Genomic DNA, 12,906 nt, shown 5'->3' on the forward strand with positions numbered 1-12,906 from the left:
TCCATATCGGGCGACCTTGGGACCTTGACGCGAGGCGGACCGATCTATGGCAGCGAGGGCAGGAGTTTGAAGAAGCGAAATCGCGATTCTCGTCGATATTCGCTTCACGAAACACACGATCAAGGCCGCCATCGTCAAAAAAGGTAAGAATTGTTACATAAAAAATGACCATGGCGCTCTCTCTCTTTTTATCTCTGACTTTACTTATCTTCTCTTATAAATTTTTCATTTTTTCCTTTATTTAAATACCAAATTGTTTATTTTATTTACGCAAAAATGTAAATATAACTTTCTCAGTTAATATTTTTATTGATATTGGCCGGAGAACGCAAATTTACCATTCCACCTGAGACAAAATACTTCTCCCAACCCTCGTTATATACCAGCCGTAAGCATGCCGGCAAAGAGGGAGAAAGACGTTAGGTATACTAGGCGTACAGCTTTTTTCTTGCGATATCACTTTAATGGGGATTTCAACGCATTGAAGACTCGCGTTGCTTTTCGAAGTGCAGTTAGGTGACGAACCGTTTTTGTTCGCGCGCGCTTTAGTCGTCGAGAGGGATTCGCAGAAAGCTGATGCAGGAAGCGTACTGTTTCCTCGCGTATGTAGGAAATGCACGTCAAAGAAGGAAACAACGGCGATGAAGTGCTGAACATACGGAACATTTAACGCCTTTGATTGTATAAGGTGATGAAAACGGTCGAAGAGCCATTCATCGCGATGGTTCTCAAATCTTTTTACTTACTCAGAATTTTTTGAGCGTGAAATTTCGCGACAACGTTTACACTGCAAACATTAATTTTGCAAGAATATTCTTACATTCCTTATTATACGTATATTTTCGGTAAAAGATTTAAATTAAAAATCAATAATACAAATTTTTATTTTCTTTTTGTAATAATATAGCATCCATAATAATATTACGTGGCACACATCACGAAATTCATCACGCATTAAGGTAAACGTACCCATGTAGAATTACTAATGTAACTTGAAAGGTTAATCATATTTGGATATGAGATATACGAGTAAGCAGTACAAATGCATATCATAACTTCTGTTCCATTTATGTCGACTATTCTACATAACTATATATGTTAAATTATTTCCCACGAATTTATTGCATAAAGCTACGTCGAGGAGCACGTAGGAGCCTCATTATTATTATTGCCGGCGATGGAAAAAGGAAGGGAGAGTCACGTATCTAAACATAAGACTTCCGTAATAATAGAAAATCGGATCGCGCTATCTCCATTAGCGTCGGTTATTTGCTACGCGAAACGTGGAGCATACGCTCTTATAGATACATCTCTCTTTGAAATAAAGAAAACTGCCGAATCACGGAAGGCCGCGCCTTTGTTTCGCGATGCTGTTAACTCGTCTCTTGATTCATCGTTCGTTTGATTTATCGCGAAGTCATTCTGGTGCGCATGAGCAACGCGATGACGCTTAATGCCAATTCATCCGACGAAATTATAAAATGCTCGATACGCGCGTACGTGTCTTTCGATTTTTTTTTTCTCTTTATCTTTACGACTACGCGAACGTCCATGTTGCAGTAGAGTGACAGCGTGGGACGCGCGACTTTGGCGTTGCGTAATTTTCACCGCGAGTGTTCCCTATCAGGAATTCTTTCTCGTATTTTTCCCTTCGCATACGTGCACTTCAATACATTTTTCTTCCATAACTTATTCGCGCTCACACATGATTTAGCGTAGCGACGTATATGATTTGCAAGTATATATCTGGTTATATATGCAACACAAAAAAATTAGAAATACACGGCTATGCTATCGTAACGTATATTTAGAAATATAGTTCTTATAGTGAGACTGGAAAAGAACGCACACGGGAAATCCATAAAAATGCAGAACCAGCGATTAATTAGAAACGGCAAGAACGTTGTTCTGTGCGTTTATCCGTTTTCTTCAATAGAATGGGGTTTTTTTATTAAGTCACTTACGCATGACATCTTCCTTCTCTCCGTACCATTTATTCCCGTTGTCCATTCTCCGAATAATAAATTGTGAACTTGCCTGAAATGATTCAGTACATTGACACAGGACGCGTAAAAGTTACGAATTCTCAACGGAAAATATTTTGCATACGTATCGGTTCTTATCCGCTGACAGTACGTTGGAAATGGAATGGTGCTATCCCATTATCTAGGATGATTTATCACTGCAACGCGTGACCCACGGATACTCGGGACGGGAGAGCCTCGACATACGCGAAGGATGCACTAAATTAAAAAGAAGTAATACCCTTGGCACTTCAGCACTTCGCGCAGCAATTTATTTCCCATCTTTCGTAAATAATGAAGTAAACTCGTGATGTGAACAAATTATAACTTCCCGTATCCCCTATTTTATCAACGTCTAGACTTTTATTAAAATGATGGCACTTATCTCTATAATACACTGCAGTCAGTACACAATACAATAGTATGTTGTTCTTTAATATTAATAATCGATTATGAAAATATTTAATACATTACGCAAGTACAATTACGTACGAAATTCGTCATTTTTTTCCTTTTATTCCTTTATTTTTCGACACTTTATTGTTCGATCTCTAACAATTTCTATCGGAAGATATACCTCTTCCTTTGCACAGGTATACGCGGTACTTCCTACAGTATGGAACATTTCCCGACTAGGATGATTTAGCACGGTGGTTTGTGACAGTCACCACGAATACTCGGTCGTACTCACAACACGGGCATTGGGCCCTTACTTCGGTTGTGTTTACGTCTGGTATGCGGCCAATGTGCACGACTGAGATATATGGTTGTCTTCGCGCTCTTCGTTTCTCGTGATATAAGGTCGTTTCAAAGTACGTATCCGATGGAATTTGCGGATCTCTTCGCGGATGTGAAATACCAACACGATCGGAGTTTGCCGGGCCCTGAAGAATAAGAGCGAGAGTAAGGTGGAGACAGGGCGAGAAAAAGAGAAGAGGGATGTGAGAAAGAAGGAGAGTAATCGGAATTGTTGGAGCCTGAATTTACTGCAGAGACCGCGATAACCTCGATAGGCCGACACGGGCATATAGCCATCCCGAAGTCGGTGAAGCGTCTATCGTGACTCCCCCTTTTCTCGCCATGAATTTTACACGTCTCGAGATATCGCGATTGTTCTGGAGAACGTAATGAAGACTTGAACAGAGCAAGGCAGCAATTTCAGAAGGCTACCATTAAGTTTATAAGAAAGGCAATGTCTACCGTTTCGTAAAGATATATCATAATTCGATAAATAATTTATTTCCAATTCTATCGAATACATCCTATATATACAGGTTGTTTTATAACATGTGGTATGCACTTCAGGGGCGAAGTATCATTATTCTATTTTTAAATCAATCTAAATCTGTTTGTAATATAATTACGCAACTAAAGGGAAGATAAATAAAAGCTATAATAGATAATGATACTGGTTTAGAGAATATCATTTTACTTTTATAATACTACTTACGCTTTTTAACGTTTTCGCGCGTTTATTTACATTACATTTTTCTTGTTAAAAAAATATAAATAAACATCTAGCACATAGATTTATCCCATATTTTTCTCATAAATCTCTGAACAACAGTCTCCATGCGTCTATCCATGAGGTACAACCAAATTCATCTGCGATTGCTTGGACGCAGGTGCTAGCCGATACGTTATACGTACATATAGAGTCGGATTTAAAGTACGAATACGAGATATTGAGTGAGCCCAATGATACGACGGAAATCATGCGAGATAGCTGACCTGCAAACGCTAATGTATTTGTCAGGCGAGATACCGATACAAGCATGTCGGGCGACTTATCTCTGCGATGATGCACATCTTCTTTCTCTCTCGTTGAGGCCCGAACGATCGTTCGGGGCCCCACTTGTCTCGTTCTGCTCCCCTCGCGTCACCGCCAACCCGCGGCCCTTCTCGCTTGTCCTCCGCGTCCTTCCTCACCGCGCCCTTTGGACTCTCTCCTTCGTCGCTCGCTTTCCTGCGGGGCCCCGTAAGCTAAATATAGCTAAGTCCGTGATATAAATAGAATAACCCTGCGGGCTAAGATGGCCGGGGTCAGACATCGCATCGCTTGCTTCTTTTTATTTTTCTTTCTTCTCCTTCGCTTCTTCCTCAGCTTCTGATTCTTCTTTTTTTTTTATTCATGCTCTACCTCGGTTCTCTCTGGTCACCGCGATTTACCTGTCTCTTGCTTCACTGTACGATTACTCCAAAGGCTTTAACACCTCTGCCGGCTTTCTTCCTCCCTCTCTCCCATCCATCCATTTGATTCTCGCGTCGACCTTACGCGAGAGAGGTCGACTCCCTCGATAAGAGTTCATCGACTCGACTCTTTCATGTTTGTACCCTCGCAAAATTATCTAATGCTGAAACATACATGTTTCAGCCGGCATTTGTGTATCTCAGTGTTTATAGTCTTGGCAATAGATTCTCCCGTGAAAAAACTCATTTGTTCCCCGAGCTCTTCCCGCGAGCTCTATGCAGATAATTAAATGTAAAAGAGTTATAACATCGGTAGATCGCATTCTTAAGCATAATTTATAAACGTTTAAGTTTACGAGATTGCATGCTACCGATTCTCGGCGGATAGATGTTGACATTTTCGGTTAGAAAGTTATGAGGGTACGGCCGATTGAAAGACTGCTCAACGAAGCGTCTTTAATCAGTCTAGTTCACAATTGCGCTTTTTGCGCGTGAGATTAAATGCCGGTTCTAACGACCTAGTACTTTATACGGGGATATGGTCGATGGTGCTCGCGGAATATCCTGCGTTTATCATTCTGTACGAGAAGCAGAGGTCGTAAGATCGAAAGGAGTAGAAGAAGAAGAAGGAAGGGGAGAAGAAGAAGCGGGAGAGAAGAAGAGAGAAGGAGAGGAAGAAAATGAGGAAGACGGCCCGAGGCTCAACCGACTCTGGCCAGAGCCGTATCGGCGGGATTAATGGCAGTGACATCCCGCTCGTGGCCAGATGAGATTCTCCATCTCACCCGCAAGCGAGAGCGAGAGAAACGCGACGCCAGCGAGCGACAAAAATAAAAATAATAATAAAAAAAAGAAAACAGAAAAGGAGAAAGAAAGAGGCATGTGGCAAGAAGGGTTTGAGGGGAGGCAGGGAAGGTCCAGAAAAAGAAGTCAACGACGAGGTGGAGGAGGCGGAGGGCGGTCGATGTGGAGTCGAGTGCGTTGACCTTAGGATTCGACGCGCGTCCTTGAGGATACCAAGATGGCGGGTTTATGCAACCGGTCACAATGGTATCTGCAGGCTGCCGCGCTCCTCGCGTTCTATTTGATGCACGACGATTCGACGCGCTTGCATTCTCGGAGGGATTCTCTTTCTCTCGCAAACGCGTGCGCGCGCGAGCGCTCATGTACCATATATCCAACGTACACCGCACACACGGATGTGACGCGTGTAACAGTGGTCGCCTGTAGAAGCTTCGTACGTGGGTCGCACATACGACCATCACGGACACGAGCCGTTAAAGCCAGTCAGTCCAGTTTCCATCCTTGCAGCTTGCACGGACGGACGAGTCGGGAATATGCGGCGATTCGAAAGGAAATCAAATCCGAGGAAAGGCCAACGAACGGCCTGGACACACCCGGGTATATATACATAACACTGATGTGCTATATGTATACATACATATAAAATCAAATGGAAAAACATACCCGCGGCTTTTGCGATAATTCCTCGAACGTTCGCGCGAATGACGCATCCTTACAGTCTTCCGCGTGGCACGTATGTCTTTGGTTTGTCACTCGTCACGCCGCATAAACTGCTTTCTTACACTATCTCGATTCCATACTTGGTGCGACCGTGATGAACGAATGTCTTTTCTCGTAGTCTGTAAAAGTTGTAGCGCATGCCGATATGCTTTATGTCGCGGTATATCTCTACGAAATAAATCATTCGTTCTTCCATTTCCTCTTTTCAGATCAAAAAATATTAGTGCAAAATACGAATTATATTTTGATGCCACAAGTAGCATAATGTAGCATGGCAAATATTCATATGCCATGTAATTTATTCAAAAGAATGTTCTTGTCTTTCTCTAAAAATTCATCAGCTAAGTTTTGCATAATTACTTTTATAATTTTACAAAGAGAGAAGTTGTGCCCTTTGTTCCCTTGCGAGCATGAATGCGATAAAAAACGTATGTACGCGATACTGACAGTCGGAGTGTAAGAGGCCAGCACCTTTATATCAATGCTCATGTGTATGAGTGACACATTTACGTCCGTGAGCAGTAATACATGCGCATGAACACACATCCGTGTCGCTAGTCCGCACGTCCAAGCTCCTCACACGTGTGTCTGCATATGTAAATGCATACATGAGGCAAGCAGGGATCCTTGATCCTACAGGAATGCAGTGCTAGCGGCTGCCCACGTTGTCTCAAGTACCTCTCTTCGTCTCTTTCCTTCGTCTTTCTCATATTGTCTTTATTTTTTCTTTGTTTTCATGTGGCATCTAATCCCGGTAGGACTAAACATAAAATGCAAGGCACTATCAAACGACAGCACGCACATCTTCGTCATTTTATAACGTCACTTTCGTTGGCATATTATCTCCCCCGTGTCACTTAAAAATAAATGCGGCATATTATTGAACAAAAAATACTAGCTTTTTTGCGTTTTAAAGTTGACGTAATAGACAATAATGTAGGAATAAAAGGTTTCTGAAATTAATACATGTAGACATTTTATAAATATATATCGTGTATCTATTAAAATATTAATTAATTTCTTTTATATGAGTTAATCCTTAATATATATATTTTCGCGCGATAATACTTAAATGAATAATTAAAAATAATTAAAAGAGAATTTGAATTTAATATTTGTACTCAATCGACGTTTTACGATCATATAATAAGCCGATTATGGAATGAAAATGCACTTTCCATCGCCAAACGAAAAGAAACTCAATGACGAGACGCTATGCGCTGTATCTTTTTTTTTTTCTATTCCTGACGAATTACATACGTGCCATTGTTAATTCCCTTCGCTTTAACGTCCGACGAACGAAAGATACACTCGGGTTTCAACTCACTATGTTACTGCCATCGTGTGCGGCTCTCACATGTGATCGAATGAGTCCCCTATAAATAAACTTTTCATACATCAGCGGGGAGAGTGGTCAGCGCAGAATAAAGCACAGGGAGATGAAATCATACCCTGCTCGCCGCAGGATGCACCGTGCATTCGCACCGACGGTGTCCGGTAGCTCGCAGCAGTTTAATCGACGTTCTGCGAGAAACTTTTCCTCCCAGCAGCGCCTGCGTGAGCGCAGTTAAACCAACGCAATAGAGAGACGCGCGTACATAAGAGAAAAGATCATCTCCGATCGTCAAGGTCGACCGCATGCGGCTCGGGGCCTCCTCGCGAAGAAGCGTCGAGCCGGTTGCGGTGAATTCGTTCGACTGTTTTCATCGTCTGGCAGCTGTTATTCAGCCCCGTTTCTCCATAGCATTCGCTGCTCCGCGTCCTGGGGCGCGACCGCTTACATTTATCGATTTAAACCAAGTCTCGATGTGATGGAGCAAATGATGGAGAACGATGTGGACGGAGTCGCCGACGAGGTAACCGACCGCGATAACTTATGAACACCACGAGGAATTCGATAACGCGCGATTTTTTTAATAGAACAACGGGGAAAGGTTATATGCTGACGTGAGCGACGATCATGAGAATTTGGCACTGAGGAGTAAAGAATTTCAAGAAGAAGAGAAGGAGGAAGCGGAAGCGGAAGAGGAGGAGGAGGAGAATGATATATACAAAGCGGATGAGTCTTTTATTCGGGATGAAGAACTGGGGGAACATGATTATGAGGAGGAAAGGCACGGGGAACGGAGTCTCGAGGACGAGGAAATAGAAGAGAAAAGGGATATACCATCTGCGACAATCTCTACCGCGGCAGAAAAGCCCGAAGAGGAAGTGCAAGAAGTGATAGAGCCCGATCACGTGCTCGCTGATATACCAGTCGAGGTTCGCATAAACTTGTCATTCTGCGTCATTCTACCCGTGGAATTACTGTGCCTCACGACCTTTGTAATATTCTAAAGACTTGAGCCTCCCTTTTCATTACGCTCCTCCGCCCGAAAGTATTTCCGCATTGTACACAATTTGTGTTACGTTGTTATTGTGATCGATTAAAATGGTAATAATAAAATGCTTACCCCAAGCATTCTAAGTCTTTTCATAAAAATAATGACGATAGTAATTTAAATACGATAGTAAAATAGAATATAATAAATTATTCACCAATGTTTGTACTGAGATTTAATGTGATTGCCAGTGCAGATTTTTGCCAATCGCGAGACAATGATTAGAAAATTGAAAGAATTTCTAGCCGAACAAGCCGAATTACGAAAGAAAAACAGGCTTCTTGAGGTGTGGATTACCAAGCATATGAAAAAGGTTAAGTACTTTAATAATTTCAACATCTTTATATCTCATAACTGGATATATAAGGATGATAAATTTTATATATATACACAATATATATACATTAGTCGATTTTTATTTTGCACTGCAATTAGCTATACATTTTATTTCTTTTTCTTTTCTGATCTCGTATTGCAATTAAAATAATATATACGTACGTATACACTATAGAGATATTTATTGCTTTTAATAAAAAGAGCTCTCGCCACAATGCATTTACGCATGCAGACGCAAGAGAAAGTGATACCCACGGATGTGACAAAAGAATCCGAGCAAATGGAGCAGAATTATATACAAACGTTGCATACGTATAAATTGCACCTCGATGACGTAATAGAGAAAAGAGTGCGAACGATGGCCGATATGCAAAGTTACGAGGACAAAGCGCGAAAGATGCGCGATGAGAACGCACGAGTATTCGACGAACTCGTAGATCGCGAGAGAGAAGTGGCGACGGGTCTCATTTACGCGAAGACCGGACGAAAGATCACTGAGAAGGCTGTCAACGAGATAACCCGTCGGCAGGTGTAACTTAATGACCGTGAATCATCACTTGTCTATTACAGCAATTATACGGCATACCAATTAAAGCAGCCGTGCGTGCATGTTAGTCGCGAGGCTCACGTGAAGACTTCTTTATTGCCAGATGTCACGACGCGAGATTCTCGCCCGCAATCGTTACGAGTACATCGTCCTGCAGCATCGTTTCGACGAGATGAATACGTTGCTGCGAAATCTGGAAACACTTGGGGAAGGAATGACCACTATGGATTATGAAACTTTATACATCGCTCATGTGAATTATAAGGATAAATTGGATGAACGCGACAGAGAACTAGAAAAATTACGCTACAAGTATGTTAAAACGTGTATTATTTTGTCTTTATATGTACAATATTAATATATCTTAAATATTTCGGAGAATTATATATTATATTAAAACTTGGCTCTTCTGAAAAAATTGTACACGTTCGTTGAACCCTCTTTAGTCATTTCGAAACTATCGATAAAGATCGCGTTTGGCGCTTCGATTTTTGCGCTGGCAACATTTTATAGATTGTATTACTAGTTCAGATAGAGTTATCTGGAGAGATATCTAATGTCGCAGTTTTGTAGTATGAAAGATCTTTGACTTAAGGCAACGAATGAATTATTATCGATATATCTTTCTAATCATCTATTGGAATGAGGGTTTTATTAATAGAGCTTGTTGGCAAATCGAAATTAGAATCGCTGAAGTGGTTAACGGAGTCGCTCACTACAAGGAAAAGGAGACATGCCTCGCGGAGGACATCGAGTTTGAAGAACGCGAATTGGACGAGTATCGCGAACAGACAGCCAGAGTTCGAGAGGATGTCAATAAGCTCCATTTAATTCTGAGAGATTTACGACAAGCTCATGACGAGAGGAGGCTCGAAGGCGGGATGCTGCTGGCTCCGTAAGATCTGTTAGTTTCGTGCGTAGCGATTTCGGTCAATGTCATTCACGGTTCATTGACCCAGGCCGGTGCTGCGTGAGATGGAGAGGATGATAAAGTTGCTGGACGCCTTAAGAAATGACATTGAGATAATCAAGCGCGAGATTCAGCAGTACGGCCCTGCGAACGGGAGGAAGAGGAACAGCAAGGTATTAGCAATATCGATGATGACACAAGGCAAACCGGGTCGTTCCTAATAAATGATGAAGAAATTCTGTAACGTCTCTTTCACACGAGGATTTATTTATTGGCTATATAGTTTTCGTAAAAATACATATGCCGCCTGCGGACATGACGCAAATAAGTACTATGTTTCTTCTTTTTTTTTTATCTTTGATATTCGTCCGTTCGTACTTGTTGCGAAACAAGATTTATAACCAGGCAAGAACGGCGCAGCTGGTCCAATAATTAGCGAATCTCGCGGATTAATCGCCGAGTGATTGATTCTGCGCGCGGGTATTATATGAGAAATAAACCACACTTGTGTAAATCACAAACACGCCCACGTACACCGTATCGAGGCACTTGGCATTGCACGTGAGTGCGATAAGTCGTTCGCATTATCGCCTTCTGTGTGACAGCTTAATATCATACTAACAAATATCATACGGTGATGGTACGACTCGACCAAACAATTGCAACTTTCCTACCTTGTTGCGTGCAAATTACTGTTCACACCGTATCACAATTATGTTATCGCGATTTAAGACGAACTCGTCATTCCGTAATCGTGATTTCACATTATTCATGAAGCCCTTTATAATTATAGCGCTACGGCATATTCAGCGGTACATTAATTGAAAGGATAGGTTTGCTCGCTCAGAAATCAAGGGCCGACAACGGAATATAATTAAAGAAAAAGTTTTCTGCTTGCAACGCACGCGTGTAACGCTATCAAACTCTCAGTTGAATGATTTATATTTGAGGACGCGACGCATTCGCACGATCGAGCCTTTTGAAATCAAATTAATTCGTCCGATCGTGTCAATCCGCCTACGGATGTTTTTATACCGATTCGTTGATCATACAATCGATGCATATTAGTGGACGATTTATTCGTATATCTCAGTCGTACAGGCACACGTTTTCTCGCTGCACACACAGAAACAAGCATGTTTATTAACAATGTATTAATTATGGATTCGTGCAAAAAAAAATAAATAAATTTGCATACAGGTTTTCACCAGGCCTGTCTCGCGTCACACGCGTGACGTCAGTTCGCTCTTAACTCGATTACTGCATTAGAGCGAACGCATGCGTGTAAAGTCCGGCGTACTCTTAACTGTCCATGCATATGGAATGAATCCGAGCAAGGCAGAATAAATTGAGTACGCGTGAGAACATTAATTCTTTCGACAAACGCTTTGCTTTTTTTTTTTTTTTATTCCATTATTAATTATATGCAAAATTCTCGTTTGAGTCTTTGTGGTTTCTTTACTATTTTGAACATTAGAGAAAAGAAAATATTTTTTATAACATAAATCAATGCTAATTAAATTTGCTAAAATAATATAATTTTTATTGCAATATTTATTCTGATTAAAATGCGTCATCTTTATCTTATATTTATTTCTTTGCAACTGCAAACATATTTTTAAAAATGGTTAAAAACGTGATAAAATATTATAGCATTCTCATGGATACAATATTTCTCAGTAAGGTTTCTCATGTCAATATTTTGAAACTTTAGCAGGGTGAAGAAAAAAATCCGTTTAACTTATGTCGTGCTTCCAATTTAGCATGTAAATACCTCGCACCCACGTAACTATCTTCTTATTTGTCGTACACTATCTCATCTTTTGTTCCAGGCGCATAAATGTCGTCTTAGACTTGAAATAATGATTTGCACAGTCTGATCTTTGTTTATATACCTGCAAGAATGAATAGCGACACTGGATCCATCATAAATTTAATCATTGACAGAAGGTTTCATTGTCTTGGATTCAAACGACTTCCCTACGCTTCAAATTTTTCTGTCTTCTTGATCATTTTTTGTTGCCGACAGTTCGTTTTTTTTCAAATTTTTTAATAAATCGCGTTTTTTAAATGCCCAAAGTACATGGTATGGATGCGAAGCTCTTAATTTTAACAAACGACTAACGACTTCTATTATATCACTGAGTAGATTAATAGACTGATTGTGAGTCTTTTAGATATCTTTCTTTTCAAATGTCGGCAGCGAGTTATGTCTTGCTTTTTACAAACTCGATTATGTCCAGTGATTCTTAATGATTATTACATTCTATCCGTTTCCCTCGAATTCCCTTGACATCTCGCACTGTAGTTTCGAATCACCGAGGCAGGTTTCTACCCGCATAAACGACCGAGGTTTCGTAATTCTTATTACAGGCGCGGATGAGTTAGTGGAATAGCGTTAGATTAGCAAACGCGTTTCATTGTCAGCATGTGGGTAGTCCCATTCATTCATCCACCCACCAAGGCACGGCGTAATTTCAAAGATTCTAAAGGTTATCCGTACAAATATATATATATATATATATATATATATATATTCTCGCATGCGGGCGCGCGCGATCGCAGGAGCGCGAGAAACCGTCAAAAAAAGGATGTTCATTAATTTCACGTAGGCGTAGAATTGACTTCGGCGACGAGATAAAATCGAGCGAGGGTGTATCTCCCGCCATGTCATTCGCGTCGGAAGGGCGAGGCAACGATGCAGGGGAGACTGCTTCGCATGATTTGGGGCCAATTAGGGCCGGCGTTGAAGCCATTAATCCCTTTTGGTAATTTGTCCGTACCCGGAATTGATTTAAGACCGACGCGTGGATCGAAGGTAAGACGGATGGCTCCGTGTAGAGCACGAGAAGAGGTGACGTGTCAATTAAGCTACCCTACAATTCAGCGGAAAATTATGTACGGAGGCCACGATACGTGGCACGATAAATCACGGCCGGTTTCTCAAATGCTTTTCGATTTGATGATTATTATTCATGCGTGTTCGATAATGTA

The 12,906-nt window shown here is 41.1% G+C and overlaps 1 protein-coding gene across 1 annotated transcript; it reads left to right on the forward strand.

The window, feature by feature from the left end:
• The first annotated feature begins 9,187 nt into the window (after window positions 1-9,187).
• On the forward strand, window positions 9,188-10,093 carry LOC115232764. The gene is made up of 2 exons (XM_029802841.1): window positions 9,188-9,314; window positions 9,688-10,093. Exons 1-2 carry the CDS (start codon window positions 9,217-9,219, stop codon window positions 9,899-9,901), a joined length of 312 nt encoding a protein of 103 aa, XP_029658701.1. The 5' UTR covers window positions 9,188-9,216; the 3' UTR covers window positions 9,902-10,093.
• Window positions 10,094-12,906: the final 2,813 nt, after the last annotated feature.

Source organism: Formica exsecta, unplaced genomic scaffold (assembly GCF_003651465.1).
Source record: "Formica exsecta isolate Colony F162 unplaced genomic scaffold, ASM365146v1 scaffold15, whole genome shotgun sequence".
NCBI lineage: Eukaryota > Metazoa > Arthropoda > Insecta > Hymenoptera > Formicidae > Formica > Formica exsecta.